Below are 19,759 nucleotides of genomic sequence, written 5' to 3'. Positions count from 1 at the left end.
TTTTTTTAAAGACACACTGTGTGCAGTATTAGAAAGAGACACACTTAGTATTCGAGAAAGTAGACTCTTTGGAGCTGTTGTTCGCTGGGCAGAAGCAGAGTGTCAAAGACAGCAACTGCCTGTGACATCAGGAAACAAACAGAAAGTGCTTGGAAAAGCTCTATCTCTAATCCGTTTTCCACTAATGACTATTGAAGAGTTTGCAGCAGGTAATGTGGGTTACTTTATCTTACTAATATGTTAATGTAAAGAGAAACACACTGTACTAATAAGGGACTAACTTTACAAACCTTCACAACTACCCTGTTAGTAACAAATGCATTTCACTCCTTCCTATCAAAACAGTCCATCTTGCAAAAGTTGTTCTGGTCTGAGACAAATCATGGTGGACTTTGCACTGTTTATTTAAATACAACAATTCAGAATTAAAATTTTAAAGCATATCATATTCTCAGAAACATGCTTCTTCTATTCATAGGTCCTGCTCAGTCTGGAATTTTGTCAGATCGGGAAGTGGTAAATCTCTTTTTGCATTTTACGGTCAATCCTAAACCTAGAGTTGATTATATTGACCGACCAAGATGCTGCCTCAGAGGAAAAGAATGCAGCATAAACAGGTTCCAGCAAGTGGAGAGCCGTTGGGGGTACAGCGGAACAAGTGACCGAATCAGGTATTGGTCATGAGTTGTCCAAGGAGAAGAAGACATGTGACTCAAATGCTGCTTTGTAGTATTAAAAGCAGTAACCTACTGCTTCAGCATGGATATAACATTTGCACTGTCTATTTTAAAAAGTAGACTGTGCGCACACGCATAGATAAAAGCATTTAAAATAAGAGATTAAAGGGAAATTCTTGAAAAATCGTTTAGGCGGATTCTAGAGTATAGCTTATTAATAACATATATTGCTACATTTAAAATCGGAACCGCTAAAATGTTTCCTTTCAGAGCTGGTCAAAATAGAGGTATTTTTGTTATTTAGTATACTGAGTCCTTCAGAATGATCCTTGTGGAATATTGGGGGCCTTTAGTTGTAAAATTGAGGTCTTAGGATGCCATCTCTTTAATAAAACTTCATTTTACAATAAGCCTGGTTTGCTTTATTAAATAATGTTTATAGTACTATATCCTGAGCTTGATCCAGCACCATTTAAATCAATGGGAGTCTTTCCACTGACTTGAGTGGAAGCAAGGTCAGGCCCCTGTGACTATTGTTGAAATGTGATATTTATAACTTGCCTTTCTCCTGTGTCAGGTTCACAGTTAATAGAAGAATTTCCATAGTGGGATTTGGATTGTATGGATCTATTCATGGACCCACAGATTATCAAGTCAATATACAGGTATAGTATATTTTTAACTAAACCGCTTAGTAGAAACTACATTTGTTACAAGAAACAACAAGGCTTACTGTGAATTTGATTTAGGATGGAGCAATTACTCAGTCCAGATAGATCATGACAAATTTACATACAAAAATGTGAACTGACTTCAACAATATGATTCTATTGTTTGTCCCTTGGGTGTGACTGAGATAGAAAGTTAAACTTCTAAGTCCTGCTTTCCTATTTTTAGCAAGCTATTCCTATTCTCCCCTTAAAATTAACACAGGAACAGGGAGATTAATAGAATCTCTAGTCAGAGTATAATCTCTAAAATGAACACAAAACAAACAGAATTTTGTAGTCGTAAAGTACTATAGAGGTGTTGCTACATTCTTGGAAGAAAGCAGTGTTTTGTAGATCTTTTTGTGAGCCCCTGTTTGTTTATGAAGTTATTTATTATTTAAAGGTGTCTTGGACAGCAGTATAGGTTTACTTAAATCTTAGTATTTCTCCTGGAGGTATTTTTTTGTAATAGATCAACATTCCTGGTTCTTGCTCCCAGCGCATGACAGGGTGAATTCCCATTCACTAAAATTCCGGGTGTTAATTCTGTCACTAGTAAATGGTACACACCTTCCCCTACTGAGGATGTACTACGCTTTGTGAAATTGGATGGAACAGGGAACTGTTATCTGTAATGCTTATTCTAATGTAAGTAGTCCTATTGTGACTGAAAGCACCCTTTGTAATCACACCTGACACACCATTGTAATAATCTTTGTACAAAATGTGCTTTGTGAGGTACCATGGGAAAACGAATAACTCGCTGGTCAATAATATCATGGTGAAATGTATATAGTTAACAGTATATGTAAAGTTATGAATTCCCCCTGTATGATTGTTAGCACATGTTCAAAACCAGACAGCCTTGCCTAGGCCAAAGTTGTTAAATAGGCCTATCGTAAACGAAGGAATGTGTGTTTACATACAAGTAGCAAACAGGGTCCTTGACAGCAGGGGGAAGAGATGGCAGAAAACAGAAAAATTTGCATTTCAGCAAAAAAAAAAAAAAAAAAAAAAAATGGAGCCTCCTTCACCATCGAACTCCATGTCGCCTTCCTTCCTGCTTGGATAAACTTTACTCTGAATGATAACCTTCAGAAGAATCTACTTCCAACGTTCACTGGACTATAAAAGAAAGGGGCAGAAAACCCAAAGTTCTTTCACCTAAGAAGACAAAGGTATCAGCACCTGTAGGCCACTAGGAAAGAACATGACCGAGGAAAGGGTCAGTTACCATCATGCTGCAAACTAGTGAGTGAGAGAGGCCATCTTGAACAAAAGCCTTGAACCAAACTTGCTAGATTAAGTTTTAGGCCTTTAGACACGTTTTCATTTTTATTTGCTTGTAACCATTTCTAACTTTATCACTTACACTTGAATTCACTTAAAATCCTATCTTGTTTTTTGTTTTATTCCAAGGCTGTGTTTAAACTGAACTGATAGATAACTCCAGTTAAAGTAACAAAACTGTTGAATATTAACTCCTTACAGGAGCAACAAACCTTAATATCTGAATTGTCCAGGAAAGGGCTGGACATTACAGAATGCACATTTTGAGGAAAATCTGAGACTTGGGAGTTTGTTGGGGTCATCCTACTGGTAGTAACCCAGGCTGGTGGAAGCCAGTGTATGACTGGCATTTTGCTGGCAAGCTGCTGGGGGTCAGAGCTGCTGGATCAGGGCTGCAGCTATACACAGACACTGAGGGTGTGACCTGCATGCTGGTAGGCTGATTGTGAGCAGCCCAGGTGGGGAACTACAGCAGCAAAGCATTTGTGAGGTACCCGGGTTACAGGCAGCGACAAAACCCTTCACTGATCCGAATTGTACCCCAGAATGTAACACTTACGTATGTTGATGCTTGGTTGGATTTTTTGTGACTAGCATTTTCTTCAAAATTGTAAACTAATTAACGGGTAAAAAAACACTTCTATATGTATAATTTTTTTTTATATGCAGATAATTGAATATGAAAAAAATCAGACGCTGGGACAAAATGATACTGGATTTAGTTGTGATGGAACTGCTAATACATTCAGAGTTATGTTCAAAGAGCCTATAGAAATTTTGCCAACAATCTCCTACACAGCTTGTGCAACGCTCAAAGTAAGCATGCTTAAGAGTAAGAGTGTAGAAATGAACATAGTGGAAAGTTGTTTGGAACCAGTATTTTACCCAACTTTTAAACTGTTACCTGGTAGGGAAACATCCTCTAAGTCTCTCACTCTCTCTCTCTTTTTCTTAAGCACTTCAAAAGCAAAACTAGACTATGGTTTTTGAGTTGGCTTTCAAGGGGGTGGTGGAGCTGATGTGGCTTTATGCCTTCCCAATGCTTAGCTGATCCAGGAACCAGAGCAGATCCCAATGTAACTATCACCTACTACCTTTGGGCAGCTGCACTACCTACATTCTCAGCATTGCAGCTCCTCCCTCTCTCTCTCTCCTGCTCCCAGCCCATCTGTGGCATGCCCCCTACATCATGGTTTGCGAGAGAGCTCTTGGAAGACAGCCTGTGTCTGTCTTCCTCAGTGCCTACAATGGGGAATTTCTCCCCTAAGCCAGACCTGGGATTTCTACACAACTCTGTACTTGGCATACTGGGGCTGGAATAAAGGTGGGAATCTCCTACGGGGTGCCTTTTTTTTAAATCTTGGTTGGTAGGTTTGTGACTTATTGTTTAAAAATGTTACTTCCGGATGCAATTTTGAAGCTATTGGTTTACTTGCAGAGGTGGAAATGTGCATTTGTAATAGATATTAGTGGAAATTTGCATCAAAACTCGACTCTATCCTTTGTGTTAACTGTATTCTTTCTTGCTAATCAATGATATACTTCAAAAAATGTTTTACATTTTCTTAAGCTTAGGTTTAACTGTTATGCATATTATCTCTTCTAACAGTCCTCCATTAAACATAATAGGCTGCTTTGTCCATTACTAAGAGTTCGTGTTTTGGGGGAGCTCATCTAATTCTCTATCCAAAAATCAAATATGAAATTTCGCAAATCTGTATACCAGAAGTTTCAGACACTTTAAAGATTAGTACAGGCTTACACAGTAAATACACACAGTAAAAACATTCTGGCATATTAGTTGCCAGATGAAGAGCAGACAAGCTGGTGTCTGAATTCTCCTTTCAAAGGTTATAACAAGATCCAGCATTCCTTTACTCTGTGGTACTTCTGGAGAACCGTGAATTGTATTAGTCTAGCATGTAATTCTATCTAGGTAATAGCTTTATATAAATTAAATCTCTAAATAACTGAATTGGAGAAAATGTAGCAACTTCTTTTGTTGTTTATATTAGGGTCCCGATTCCCATTATGGTACGAAAGGATTGAAGAAAGTAATCCATGAATCTCCTACTGCTAGCAAAACCTGCTTTTCCTTCTCTAGTTCACCCGGTAACAACAATGGTACATCGATAGAAGATGGACAAATACCAGAAATAATATTTTATACATAATTACATAGGATAGTTCATCTCAGATAATACAAGTAGCAATGTATAGACTGACAATGGCATAAAGTACTTGCTATTGGTGGCAATTTTTAAATTCTATGAAATTACATAAATATATAATCTCCATGTGTAATATGAAACTAGAATATTTCTTATAGGAGGTATCAGAAAAATCTATTTTTCTCTCCATGATTATTGGCAGGACATCAGTAAGTTAACAGATGTAGTTCTTTTTTTCTTCACAAAACCTTGAAAGTAAGAAGTACTCTATATTTTAAACATTATCTTGTGTTTTGTTGGTTTATTTACTTCCTGACTCCTTACATTGTCTTCAAAGGTGAAATTCTCCTTTGATCTCCTTGTTTATTATGGAATTTTGGTATATTATTTTTCTTTGTCCCAAACTTGCATTTCCCTCTAAAATACCCTTGCAATGACCATTATGGACTCAAATGACAACTTTTTTTTTTTAATTGCAGCAACAAAACTGGATTTATATTTTTTTTTATTATTATTATTATTATTTTATTTTAAATGAGCCATGAAGAAATACCTGGGTTAACACTGTAAACAGTATCTGAAATTGTATTAAAGAAATATAGCACATACTTAGCTGAGATCTGCAATGTACAATACTTCAATGGTCTTGGTTTCATTCAGAAATGTGTATTTTATAGTAATGTACTGGAGCGTGTAAGTTGGTATGGTGATGACTATTGTGTATAAATATGCCTGCAAAAATGTATAATGTGAAGATATGAGAATACAAGACTTCTATTAATAGTATTCTAAGACCTGGATGCTCAAGCATTAACCAACACTAAAATCTTGATCTGATTTAACTTTATCTGTTTGTGCATTTAGTTCCAGAGAATATTTACAAGTAGTATGACGCAGTGCAGCCAATTGAAAGGTGCAATGAGTGTACATAGATGGTCAGCATACTCTGCAGCATTCTCTGCAGTTGTTTAAACAGCAGAAGTGTGAAAATTCCCATTCACGCCACAGGATCCTGTACACTCCTACAAACCATACCACAAGAAATTAGTGTGTAGTTGAAAGCAATGAATGTTTCCCTAATGTTCTACATTACTAGCATAGGTATGGTACAGTGTGTACACTTACTTTTGACTTTATTTATAGTGTCACTAATGTTATCTTAACAGATAAGGAGTAATTAGATCATATAGTATGTTTATTTTAAAGTAAGCTTAAAATGAGTGAAATCCCATACCATTTTTTGCTTGCACATAAGTTGTAATTTTTTTTAAAATACAGTAACCACTGAGGTAGAATTAGAGCAGCTTTAAAGTTAAAATGGCATTAATAGCAATGTAAGAGGACTTCAATTAAACTATGTAGTAAAAAAAAAAAAGTTCTTCAAAAAACATCTGCAATTCTTTAGTTTAAATAAGCTTTTTTGTGATTAAGTGAAATGCATGTCAGTTGAACTTAAAAGAAAAACTTCCTTTAGATTGCTGTTCCTAGTGCCATGTCTAGATATAGATATTGGAAGTCCACTGAAGTCCTGTGACATACAGTATAGTAATAAACAGTTATTGCTGCCTTAGCCAATATATATTAGATGAAAAGAGAAATGCAACAGTAACTGTGTAAACCATGATGACTTCTGTTACCTTTTGTGCACTTGAATTCTCTTTTTTTGGTCTAACCTGTATTTACAGGCCTGACAGTTAGAGCTGGGGAGAGCATTCTACAGTTGCTTTCAAACTATACTGTCTTTTTAAAAAATAATTGGTGTACTGATATACACCTGCGCTGAGACTTACTATATTCAGTCGTTGATCATTACTACAAAGCTCTGCTGAGCCAAGGAGCTGGTATTGGCCTGGTAGTTCTTTAGTTTGGTGGTGAGTAATAAGAATGGATCACATCAATTTTCTTTCAGCCTTCCTATGTTGGGGTATGGAAAACTGTTTGTGTCCAGTAGATCTCCTTTTAATTGTCCTTTAAATCTTAATATTTTTAGCAGTGGTGAATATAATTGGTAATGTACAAGCAGCCAGCCTGCTACCTAGAGGCAGGGACATTTAACAAAAGTGGGGTTTCCTTCTCCAGCTGCTGAATGGAAAAATGTTAGGCTGGTATAGAAGAACTCACAGAAGCCTAATTATCAGGTTGGAAATTCCCCTTCCTCCTTAGTGTTACTCTTACCCACTCTTATTACTTACCAAGATAAGTCATTAATATGTACACTTCAGGACTGGAGAAAATGCATCTGGAGTAGAATCATAGGATAATGTTGAATATTCAGCATTAGCCTACCTTGAAATGTAATAAGCTACTGCAAGATGAATCACTGAGAAGTGCTAAGAAATCTCCTCTAGTTCTGTCATGCTGACAGTAACCACTTAAAAATGTATTTTCTTCAATACCTATTTCTCTGATAGAAATAGTTCAGCTAATAGATTATTTTCCTGTCTGGTAATGATGAATTACTTAGGTACGTTATTTGGCACTGAAATTTAAATATAAAAGCTAATGTGTCATTTCTCATATGAAAGTCACTAGTTAGCTTAAAAAACCTGACCAAAACATCTTGTAAAGCGGGTTACTAAAGTTTTCAGTATTCTTTGTTCTATTGCCCTAACTCTTAAGTGTATGTATCTTCTTGTGGTTCCTAACTGAAGATAGCAAAAACAAAGAAAATAAACCCTTAAAAGTTAATGCAAAATAGAGGGTTAACTGTTGAATTAAAAATAAATCAATGTATGCCAGTCACAAGCACTGTTTCTCATACCTTTATTCTAATCCTTGTCATGGTCTACTACTGCAATAGTAAATACCTCTTAGTTATCCCACCTGAGTATGTTTGTGCCAACTTTGACAAATCCACTTGCATCTATTTTATGAGTTAAATGACCATGCATGTGGAATGTAATAGCAAAGTTGTGCTTATGTATTCTAGAGGAAGGCTTTGGTGTTGAGGGAGTCAGCTTTCCTTTTATTCTTTCCAAATCCTCAAGGCTTAGCTGGTGAGTAGGATAAAAACTGTTGCTAGTGATCTGCTGGATGATTTGTTGAGGGTTTTTAGTAAGTTTTTTGCAGTGGTTCTTCTGTGACTAATATAACTTAATACCTGCATCATATAGGCATTACAGCAGAAAATTAAAACACATTTAAGCCTATGATTACTGCTACCTGGTAATTAAAATCTGTTTTCCACCTGTGCTCATTTGGTATGAAGTAGTTTTTGGGGTGGGCACCAGACTTTGGTGCACTTCCAAAGTGTCTTTCATCTGATACAGTGCTTTAGAAATGTTAATTCAGCCTCATTCTGCCTTTGTGTCAGATGCTATATACCACTTTTACAAATGGGTAAACTGGTGCACAGCCACTTCGGCAGTATTAAGTATAGCAAACTCCTGCCAGCCAAAGAACTTTGTATGTATTATGTTGCACACCCTGGCTTATCTCATGTCTTCACTTCTGTAGCCACCTCTTCCTTTCTATCCTTGTTACTGTAATCTTGCCCCCCCCCCCCCCCCCCAGGTCTATTTAGAATGTTTCTGCTGCCTTTCTGGTTGTTACTGTCACCTTCCCCCTATTCCACTGTCTTCTTTTGTCCAACAGCTTGTCTACATTTTGAGTTCCTTCATGAGTTGGCTGTGCTCCACCTCCTTCCTCTGTTAACTTATTGTGACTGCTACCTGTGCACAACTGTCATTCCTAATATCTTACCACCTAACAATCAGCTTCTCTGAAAAATGTTTACACTTTTTCCCTTGGCAGTCTTTTTCAATTGCACCCTTTAGTGATAAGTTTCACTCCCTTCCCCTTGTCCCTGATTTAGTCACTCATAGACTGGATTCCCTGAGTTATAGACTATCTTCCAACAGTGATAATTTGACAGGCCTGACTGTATTTAGCACCTACAGGAAACTTCCCTCTGCGACCCTGTGACCAGTGGCTGAGTAAAGTGACTCAAAACCAATTAGTTTCTTCAAATGCATTGTTTATTCAGCCAAAGGTACACAGCAAGCAGAAAAGGATTAAGTCTAAAATCCATCTGATTTTAAGTAAACATAATTTTTGTTCAAGTTTTAGTAAATTCTATTAAGCTGGTTCTTTATATGTCCTTTTTAACTATATAAAGTCCTTTTCTTCTCTTGGCTCTGGAACCTGGCTGTTGCCTTTTCATAGCTGATAAAGTAACTGAGATGAGTGTTTGTTTTGCTGTTCCTTTTTCTAGGTTATGGGTTTGCCTTCACATTAAACTGCACCAATACATTAACACAGTCCAATAGCTATATGAAGTTTATGTATTAACTATCTTAATAGCTTGGTCATATAGTTATGAACATTATCACAGACCACCAGTGCATTCTGCACACCTTTTCCTACTACTTCATCCTTTTTCAGATTATTTAGGTTTCAAAGTGTGACTTTTGTTTTCTGTGCAAAATTTGAATGTGTTCTCGCTGCCTCATAGCAATTTATGAAGGAGAACTTTTTGCAATAGGGACTGTCTTTTTACTTCATGTCTTTATTGTCCATTGCGGAATGGGGCCCTGATCCTTCAGTGGGGACTCTAGGTAAGACTGTAATAAGGAGCAGGCCACTCCACTAGCTACCAGGCTTGCAAGGACATAAAGAACACTGGACTAGAGAATCTCAGGGCTCTAGTAAACATATTTTTTTAAAAAGGACAAAGCATTGTTGCAGCAGCAGCTGCCCTAGGGTATTTTACTTACAGTTTGCAAGTGCCCCTGGATACTGGCTACTTCATGTAATTATTTCTAAATTATGCTGATACAATAACATAGGGGCTACCCCTCTAATTATTTTTAACTTTCAGTAAGGGGGCTTAAGAGGGAAAATTCTGTGTAAAGAGTGGTTACAAGCAGGTAACCAGCGCTGGTTAAAGGGGTAGTATAAGGCTAATGGATTGTTTTTTCTAGCCAGGATCCACCAGAGCATGCAGGGGTAGAGCTACCCTATTTCTAGGAGATTCTGAATGCAGGGGCCAGGCCTTGGCTCTAAATTACAGGTGTACGCAGTCAGTCGTACTGTGATATTGAAAAGAAGCACAGACCGATCCCCAGGTTTGGGGCAGAAACCTAGGGCTCTCCCGCCCGAGCAACCTGCTTGCTTGTTTGTTCCTGTTGCTGGTCAGGGTAACAGGCCTCTGTGTACGTTTTTTAGAACAGTTCAAGAGCACAGATCAACGTTGACTCCCTCTCACCAATTCTGGGACAGGGCAGCATATTTCCCCTTTCTATCCAGTCCAAAAAAAGGCCACACATTTTATTCCTACTTCAAAGTGCATAAACCCCGCACGAGGCAGGTGCATCGGCCCTTCAGAGGCGGCGTGCTGTGCAGGGGCGTGAGACGGTGGGAGCCGGGCCCTGCTCGGGACAGCACAGGCTGGGCGGGACAGCGGATCCTGGCCCTGGCACCCTGCCGTGCGCGGTGCTGGCCCCCTCGCTGCAGGACAGGAGCGCGCCCCAAGCCAGTGGCTGGCGGGTGCCGGACCCGGGATGGGGCTGAGCGCAGACGTGACTGCGGGGGGCGGGGTTTGCAGCCTACAGCTGAGGTCCAGGCCACACCAAGCACCAGGACGCCTGGCTGGCGGCTCTCCCCGCGCGCGTCAGACCAGCCACGCAGCTTCCCTGCTCGCCGCCTGGATTCGGACGGAATCTGCGCGTGCGCAGCACTCTGCCGGCCCCGGACCTGGGAAGCCGAACGGGGTTTCCCTGCAGGCCCCGCGGGGAGGGGTGTACCGGTGTTGCCGGAAGTGCGGGTCGGAGCCGCCTCCGGGTCGGTCTGTGTGATGCTGCTGGCCCTGGCCGGCTTCCGTCGGCGCGGCGGCTGGGGGCAGGGTCCTGTGAGTGCCAGCGTGCGGAGCTGGAGCGGGGCCATGCCACGCAGGGTCCGTCACTTGGGCCAGGGCCGCTCGCTCTGGGGGGCAGGTGGGGGGAGGGGAGAGAGCTCCTTGCCTGAGCCGGGCTGCTCTGCGGGGTCTGGGTGTGGGGCGCTGGGGTGAAGCCCATGTAAGCCGGGCGGTAGCTCTGGGTCCCTCCAGGCTCGTACCGGCCGTTGCTGGGTCAGCGGGCCCTGGCCTGGCGCCACTAAGCTACCGCAGCGCTCTGGGTTCCTGCGCCGCCGAGGGGCGCGAGCGAAACGGCCTTTCCTGTCCGCGCCCCCTGCTACTCCGGGCCTTTGCCGGGCGGCTTCGTGTGTCTGGGCCGCCGCCGTGCGGAGCTGGGCCCCCCGACCGTTGGGTCGGTCACACAGCATCAGGAGGGGAAAACCGCGATTCTAAAACCACTGTCATCGCTGGGGAGCGGAGGGGAGACTGGGAAGCAGGAGGAGTGGCTGGGACTAGTTATAATCTCTGCCTTGGTTGGCTAGATTTCAAGTTTGCAGTGTCACTTTAACAGCTGCTGGGTTTTTGTTTTTGTTTTTTGTTCAGGGAAAAGAAAAGTGTAAAGACTCAGTAAAACCTCCTGTTCCTTCAGGTCCAGTTGTAACTGACAAAAATGGTTCTGTCACTATTGCTATTCATGCCAAACCTGGATCCAAACAAAATGCTGTAACAGGTATATCCTAATGAAAAGTGTAATTATGAGGGAAATAGCTTTGCTTAATTAAATGAACTATTTGGGAAGGCAATTTTTTCCCTTCTCTCCCTGCACCCATTTCTTTGCACAAGTTTATGGTCCTGCAGAGGTCCAGGTGATAGTGTAATGTGGGTTCACAACTTTAATTATATCAAAATGACCCGATGTTCCTTGTGCTCTGTTTGACTAGGTGTAGTTGATTGTACTGGCAAAACTGGAAAGATGTGTTAGAGTAAATCCATCTTTTTGCAAGCACAGGGAGTAATTCCTGGTAATCACTTGATTTTAGTTATATTCCAGTATAACTGCTTACATAAAAGACTGCAGCCTGGGAGTATATCTTCAGGTGAGTGCAAAGCAAAAGACTTGTTATCGTGGACAGGATCCAGTGTTGTTGTTGTTTTAAAGCTGATCTATGTAGCAAATATGTTGATAGATTTTTTTCTCACAATTCAGTTTTACAATCTGTATATATAATTTGTTCCATCCTCTTATGAACACTACAGGCATATACATAAACACAAAGGAAAATTTCTCTTGTTCTTTTTCTCTTCTGTTCAGCAGGGGGAGCCTAGTTACCATTTATGATGAAAAGCTCAGTCAAATCTGATCTCTTTATAGCACGGGTTTCAAACTCAATTTAGCTTAAGGCCAGTGCCAGTCCTCAAATCCTCTTAGTGGGCCAATAATGTCACTGAAGATGGTGGTCAGTCAGAAAAGAAAATGTTTATATTGTGGTTTTTTTATTTCAAATTTCTTAGAAATAATAAAACTGTCGTACAACTTTATACAGTTCTTCGCCTGCCAGAGAGTTTTTAGTGTTTGCCAGACACCTGGCAATGCTTCAGTTCTGCCAGTTTGTTGATGTTTGGCCTCAGTGACTAAGCAGTTGAAACCTTCAGGATTGCAGCAAGGTGTGCATCAGATAGTTGTGTTCAATATTTTGACTTCTTTATATTCATTGTGGAAGAAAGTGATGCTGCCTCGATGGCTGAATCTGCCCAGCAACTAATGATGCTGCCTCTGCCTGGTGACTAGAGATGGTATCTCTGTCCCTCTCCCCTAGCCAGTGGGATCTGTGGGGTGTGGTGCCTGCAGCAGACATTGCTGGCAGCGTGTCTGCAAGCGTCTCTCCTCCACGGGCCGCAGTGGAGAGGTTCTCGGGCCGCAGATGGTCCGCGGGCTGGGGCTTTGAGACCCCTGCTTTATAGTGAACCATCCTTTGTTACAAAACTACAAGCTTTGTGATCCTTGTTATGATTGGTATACACACCCATTCTCTTTCCCTCCTTTCCATTGTAGATACGGGAAGAATCAAATATAAATAAAGTACTAAAACTCAGCATGACAGACTTGTGATAATCTGAATTCAAAGGTCCCCCAAGGTAGTCAAAACTTGAACTTCTATAGTGAAACAAGCAGAGAATTTAAAAAAAAAAAAGTCCTTCAAGCTTTCTTTAAAATAAACAAAACAAGACAAACTCCTCTCCTTTGCAGATCACCTTTGATGCCTTGTTTGTGCTTAGTTGTTATGGTGATAAACACAATTTAAATGCTCATTGACAGTATGTTTTTAAAATCTTCAAATGCTTTAAACCAAGGAGCAACTAATAAAAGTCTGGATAGTGCCATCATCTTCATGCTTACATGCAAACAAGAAGTATTCATTATGTAGGTATGCACACTACACTAATTAGATGGGTCTGTTACCTGTAGGATAATTCAGCATATATTTCATCTTAGAGGGACATTAGTAGGTATTGTGACAAAAGAGATGATAATCAAAACTGCAATCATAAAAACTGAGACATTAACCACCATTTCAAAATCAAATTGTAGATTGACCTCATGTCTGGAAGCAGGGACGGTAGTAAAGTGGATGTGAAGGGCCCAGTATCTGACCTTCACACTTGAGGAAAAAATTATGCAGAGTCTGCAGCCTGGCAAAGCGTCACTGTATCCAGCAAAATCATGGAACAGGATCCAGATAACTACAGAATGAAACTTGTTAATTCTTAAAAGTATCACATCCTAGAATCTCAGGCCCACTCTTCCCTATTTATAAGGACTGTCTATTAATACATGCATCTGAGGAATTGACTAGCCTTGCTGGTAAAGGGGAAAAAAATAGTAGAATTAAGTGCATGTTCTTGATACAGTAAAAGTCATAAGATCTTTCATCAGGTGGACTGTTCCAGGAGTTGTCTACTTGGTTTCAAATCTTTCTTTAAATATATGAAAGTAAAAAACTAGGCATCATTAATGCTTTGAAAATAAAAATCCTAAAATATTTGTTATAGATGTGACAACTGAGGCAGTAGGTGTAGCTATTGCTGCACCTCCATCAGAAGGGGAGGCAAATGCAGAGCTGTGTCGTTACCTTTCTAAGGTTCTAGAAGTGAAGAAGAGCGAAGTTGTTTTAGATAAGGTACAATACTTTTTTCTTTTCTGCTCTGCTACAGTTAGATTTCTGAAACTTGTAATAGAGACCACTTTCCACATACAGCAGACCAAGTTTCTAGCTTTCAAAATACTAGTATGGAGATATATTAAGGTGTGTAACTCAATTATGGAAGAAGTACCTATTTTAGTCTTTGAATTACTAACTCAAAATAATCTGTTTCTCAGTGGCCTAAATCAAGCATGCTGCTACTTTTTCTTGGCATTTTCTATGTCAGTATGTGGTTCATGTGCTCTGTGACCTTTAAAGTATTCTTCATACTGAGTCTAACTTCTTAGAAAATGAGACTGTCTTGCACAAAACACCTTTGCAAGTTACTTTGTTCTCCTTATTTTAGAAATGTTTATATTTGAGTAAAGGATCTCTGCTGGGTCACTTGATTTCACAGTGATGAGCATATCAATTCCGAGAGAGCTTTGCTTCTGTTGTGAAAACAGTAGTAACATCAGATCTCCTACACTGACTACTCTGCATGATTAAACAGGTGGAAAATGCATTAATTTCTTCTGCTGTCGCTTTTGTTTAAAGTCAGTTTTCTCCAATATCTCTTTTACAATTAAGATCAGATTCGGACAATGACAACTTCTGTGAATTACATGTTTATGTAGGTTTCAGAGTAGCAGCCGTGTTAGTCTGTATCCGCAAAAAGAAAAGGAGTACTTTTGGTACCTTAGAGACTAACATTTATTTGAGCATAAGCTTTTGTGAGCTATAGCTCACTTCATCAGATGCATGCAGTGGAAAATACAGTAGGGGGATTTTATATACACAGAGAACATGAAACAATGGGTGTTACCATACACACTGTAACAAAAGTGATCAGGAAAGGTGAGCTATTATGAGCAGAAGAGGGGAAAAAACCTTTTGTAGTGATAATCAAGGTGGGCCATTTCCAGCAGTTGACAAGAACGTGTTTCAACAGGAACAGTGGGGTGAGGAAAGGGGCGGGGGGGGGAATAAACATGGGGAAATAGTTTTACTTTGTTTAATGACACATCCACTCCGTCTTTTTTCAAGCCTAATTTAATTTCATGTTCTCTGTGTATATAAAATCCCCCTACTGTATTTTCCACTGCATGCATCCGATGAAGTGAGCTGTAGGTCACGAAAGCTTATGTTCAAATAAATGTGTTAGTCTCTAAGGTGCCACAAGTACTCCCTTTTTTTATTTTTAAGTAGATGTTTGTGATTGAAAAGATTAAATTCATTATCCTTTTAAAAAAACAAGTATTAAATCTTAACTCATTGTAATAGAGAACTTCAGTATACAAACAAATTAAGAAAATAGCAAATAACCCCACTTCTACTAACTTCTGTCATAGTCATACTGAGAAGTCAAGAGTTCTACTACCCAACAGTGAACTGTTCATTTAGGGTGGCAGCAACAGCAGAAGGGACATTGAGAGGAAATAGAACACTCTATGTCCTGTTTTGGGAAGACTACCAGTTAGTCTTTGGCTTATGTTACTCTCATGTTTGTGTGACATATATGAAAAGTGGATGAAGTCTGAGCCATCTACTAAATGTATTCATTTATAGGGCCAGGAAGATAAGAAGAGTGTGTGGATGGATGCTTTTTTATGTTGTACATAAATCTAAATGCATACATTTTTAAAAATAGCTGTTAGAGGCTACATTGTCTAATGGACTGAGCACTACTTGGCTGGTAGACAGGAACTCAAAGATTTTATATCTTGGCTTTGCTGCAGACTGGACAAGGTACTTAACCTTTATTTTGGTTTATCCCACCTATAAAACGAGGGTAACGCTTGCTTACCTACCTCACAGCCATGTTGAGGATTAATTAGATTGCACTTGAAAAGCACTATATAATTGCTAAGCAGCATCAGGCATAATGAGGAGCAGCACTGTTCAACCTATTCTAGTCTGACCTACAGCATCCAGACTATTTTATATTAGGACTTGTCAACCATAGACCTTCAGTCATTCTGAACTGTGCCTAAATTGTGAAGTGGGTCTGTCTTGTGACTCCAGCCAGATTTTCAACCTAGGTGTACAAGGCTAATACCATATGGTAACTGTTACCTAGCATCATTCTCCCTTGCCTCCCAGCTGCTATATAATCAATTCTCAGCTGGAAAAGGAGATCCAAGCTAAAACTGAAAATGCAGAACTTCATTTGTTGGTCTTATTTATCTTGCCTTACAGAATTTTAATCCTGTAATACAGTGCAATGTGACTAAGCCACAACTTGAGAAACTGAAAGCAGTTTCTTAACAGTGATTATCTTCAAATAAAGGTGGAGACATTGTACTCAATAGATTTTGGGATACTGTGGGGCAGTCTCTTAAGATGGAAAGCTGCTAATTTGTGCTTTCAGGGGAACTTTTATATATGTACTGTAAATGTAATTCTAGATTTGGGATCTTAATTCAATCTAGAAATGTGGCTACTGGATTCTTACATGAGAGAGGAAGCATTTTGTTAGCTCATCCTTATAAGAAGTAAACACCAGTTGGCCAGACTATTGTTTAAAGATTGCCTTGATTTTCCTTTTCTGAGTAAGTCAAACGCAAATGGACATGCACCTTAGAAATGTAAAATAAACTTTTATACTAAAGATGACATAGGAATGTTTTCTTTTTGCATGGTTGCTTTTTTTTAGTTGTATACAAGATAATGGAAAGAAATGGCTCAGTGTGTACACCTGCAATAGGTTTTCACTTGGCATGAGCTACTCAGTGCTTCTGTGTAGACAGAATGTGAATAATGCATACAGTTTAACTGCTCTGACTTAAGACAGCAGTTACACGCAGACATCCCAGCTTGTTTCTGCATTTCATACAATGCAGTTCCATTTTCCTCTTGATAATGCTCAAAATGAGAATTTGGCTGAAAAGCAACAACGGGCATATTTGAAGTGCATCCTCAAGGTGAAAATACACTGAAGTATGTCAAAGTATAAACATTTGTAGGTGGCATCTGCATGGTCCCACTTGCAGGATACATTGCTGAGCTTGGAGAGCATCCTGCTGTTCACTCCCCATCCCAGCTCATGGAAAGAGCAGCAGCTCAGGGCATGCTCTAAAACCTGCCTGCCTACTTTGAAATATGTAGCAGATCCAGTGACTCTGCTCCCTCCCACCCCAGGAATAACTAGTGATGATATTGGGTCCCTGGCCCTATGCAGCCCATTTATCCAGGGAGAGATTATTTTCTTCCTGGGTAAGCACATGAGTGGGTAAGTGGGTTTTTAAGGCCTGTCTTAAGGCTCACTCTGCTATGGCCAAGCTGGCATCCATGGCCTGCTTCTGGAACATTAGAGAAAGCTTACACTTTGCAGGGCTGCTACCTGCAGCTCATTCACACATTTACTCAGAGTCCTCGTCTCATCTAGATTCAGTGTTTGTTTTAGAAGAGTAGTTCTGCAATTCTTGCCTAATTGCACACCCCAGTCTGCCTTCTCAGGAGCTCTATCTCTTGTTAGACTTGCACAAGTCAGACAGCGGCATCTTGAAGAAGAAAAATGTTACTTAGCAGTAAATATCTAGTACTTTGAGAGTGGCGTCTGTGTTTTTATACTAGCTACCCATCATCCTCTGTGGTATGGTGGAAGGAATTGTGGTTGCTGCACTTCCATGGCCCTCTTATAACCTCAACTTAGAATGCCACAAGAAGGTGCTCACAGAATCCCTATGCACACCATTTTCCATAAGGTCCCTGAAACACCCTGGCACTAGAGGATGTGTCTCACAAATGTGACTAGGCAGAGGAAATAACTCTGATTAGAATTACTGGTGAATAACCTTTTTTCACTACAGTTGGTTGTGTGTAATCTTAGTACTATATTGGCACTATGATTAGTTTTTAAAATGTGTACTTAGAAGTAAAGAAATAATTCTCTGAATTCATTTTTGTGTTGAAACAGGGTGGTAAATCTCGTGAAAAAGTCGTGAAGATTTTGGTGTCGATGACTCCGGATGAGGTTTTAGAGAAACTGAAAAAAGAAGTAACCAGTTGAGACAAAACAAAAGCAGGAAATGGAACAGTGTGTCTTGAAAATCTTTCATTGAATGTAAAGAGGAGGAGGGACATTCTTCAATGAGAGCACACAAATGCAGGCTATGGGTCACTTACGAGATTCTTTTGTGTAAATGTGTAGATAAATTTAAGTACACTGTAAATTACAAATCTCTTCCCTATTCTTCCATACTCTAAACTTTGGTTTAAATAATCCCACAAAACTAAGGCCCAAGCTAGAAGTGGAAACAGGATTTATCGTTAGGTAGGAAAGCCATCTTAACCCTGAAATTTAGCTGAATCTACATCACGAATTCAGCGTGACTGGGCTCCTTTTCTATAGTTATCTTCAAAATAGCCTCCTAAGCGTAAACCCAGTCCTGATGGGCAATGTTTTTGAATCCAGGCATAATTATTTTTGGTTCACAAAGTAAAAAGCTTGGAGTGACAGGCTTATGATAAAGCACTGGAACGATGTCAAGAGAAATATGGTGCAGAAGAAAAAATCAATTTAGAAGTGAGAGCCTAAAAGAGCAATCAGTGTAATATATAGTGGCATGCGTAGGGTCCAATTCTACTCTTGTCTACACCACTGTAAATCCAGAGTAATGCCTTTGAAGCCAGAGGCATTGCCCTGGATTTACATAAGAGCAGAACTTTTCCCTTAAGCAGTCAGAAGAATTGAGTCTGCAATATGAGAAATTGATACAGTACTTAAGCAGCAAGTACACAAAAGCTTGCTTTGATTCACTAGGAAGCCTATAATCAGAGTTGCCTAATAAAGATAGAGCTTCTAATAGAGTGGTCAGAAATGGTATCTTCACCTTATGTGCCAAATGTAGCAATTTGTTTTGTTTAATAAAAACACAGCACTAAGTTTCATCAACAGTTCTTGTATTTTCAACGAGAACAGATTTTTTCTAGCTGTGACTTGACTAATAAAACAAAATTAGTTTGTTTTTAGACAGTCTTACCAAGAACAAACAAAATTGCTGCTGACCTTCTCTTGATCTAAATAAATGAGTTGTGTTCAAGAATCAGTTTCCAGCACATAGAAAACTGAGCAAAGTGAAGTAATACATGGAGTGGTGTTAGAGTGCAAAGATTATACATGAGATGAAATGGGAGAAGTAGATGTAATTAATCGCTCTTGACAAAGTACTGGAATGCAAGCTTGTGTTCCCCACTAATAAATGTGATGTCACTATATTCGGCTGCTTCAGCTATCCTCTTAGGTTGCAGCTGTTACGGGTTAGATTGTGTTACTTTCTACATTGTTTCTATCTAACAGCTGTAATGTGTAAATGTGATTTTATAAGTTTAATGCCTAAGAGTCAATAAACCGGTCTAAAAGCCCACTAAGCTTCTGCATCTTCCACTGGGAAAAATCCGTATATTAAAATTAGTAGAACTGTATCAAAAAAGGCTTTCACCAGCTGGGCATAATGCAACAAGCTGCATATCTCAAGTTTGTTTTCCATGATCAAAAACTGCTTTTCACCTTAAGTCTCTCCCCTCTATTCCATTTTCAGCAATGCAAAAATGTTGCTAATGGTTCTATCAGAATGTGTCTCTCTACTACCTATGTGCTGATAAGGTTAATTGCTAGAGGAATAAAGGAATAAATATATGCAGCTTAGGTCATGTTTTGCTTCCTCAGGCTGATGGCCATACATTGCTTTACAGTCCTGACACACTGACATTTTGGCTATCAATTGCTTTTCTTCTAATCCAGTTGGCATTCTACTCCTTAGCTTTATGTTGATGCTTCTCACTGCTCCAACTGGTTTGCTCAGCAGAGGGCTTCACTCTCTTGATCAAGGGGAACTGAAAACAGATGCAGGTTTGCTTTCATTTGTAATCCTCAGTGCTACATACTCATGTT

The 19,759-nt window shown here is 39.7% G+C and overlaps 1 protein-coding gene and 1 long non-coding RNA gene across 2 annotated transcripts in view; both read left to right on the top strand.

The window, feature by feature from the left end:
- The window catches only part of BTBD1 (BTB domain containing 1), a 35,141-nt gene extending 15,909 nt beyond the window's left edge, over window positions 1-19,232 (top strand). The window contains exons 4-10 of the mRNA XM_048865769.2: window positions 12-209; window positions 479-671; window positions 1,255-1,342; window positions 3,347-3,493; window positions 4,693-4,801; window positions 13,733-13,860; window positions 17,783-19,232. Coding sequence (XP_048721726.2) covers window positions 12-209; window positions 479-671; window positions 1,255-1,342; window positions 3,347-3,493; window positions 4,693-4,801; window positions 13,733-13,860; window positions 17,783-17,875 — 956 coding nt within the window. The 3' untranslated portion in view covers window positions 17,876-19,232. The remainder of the gene's footprint in view (window positions 1-11; window positions 210-478; window positions 672-1,254; window positions 1,343-3,346; window positions 3,494-4,692; window positions 4,802-13,732; window positions 13,861-17,782) is intronic.
- LOC142073404 (uncharacterized) lies at window positions 10,603-11,759 on the top strand. Its single transcript, XR_012670274.1, has 3 exons — window positions 10,603-10,741; window positions 11,285-11,411; window positions 11,623-11,759. It is a non-coding gene; the product is annotated as an uncharacterized LOC142073404 (long non-coding RNA).
- Window positions 19,233-19,759: the final 527 nt, after the last annotated feature.

The sequence above is a fragment of the Caretta caretta genome, chromosome 10, assembly GCF_965140235.1.
Source record: "Caretta caretta isolate rCarCar2 chromosome 10, rCarCar1.hap1, whole genome shotgun sequence".
NCBI classification, from domain to species: domain Eukaryota; kingdom Metazoa; phylum Chordata; order Testudines; family Cheloniidae; genus Caretta; species Caretta caretta.
Note: the sequence above shows the minus strand (reverse complement) of the source record. Positions and strands in the feature narration are given on the sequence as shown.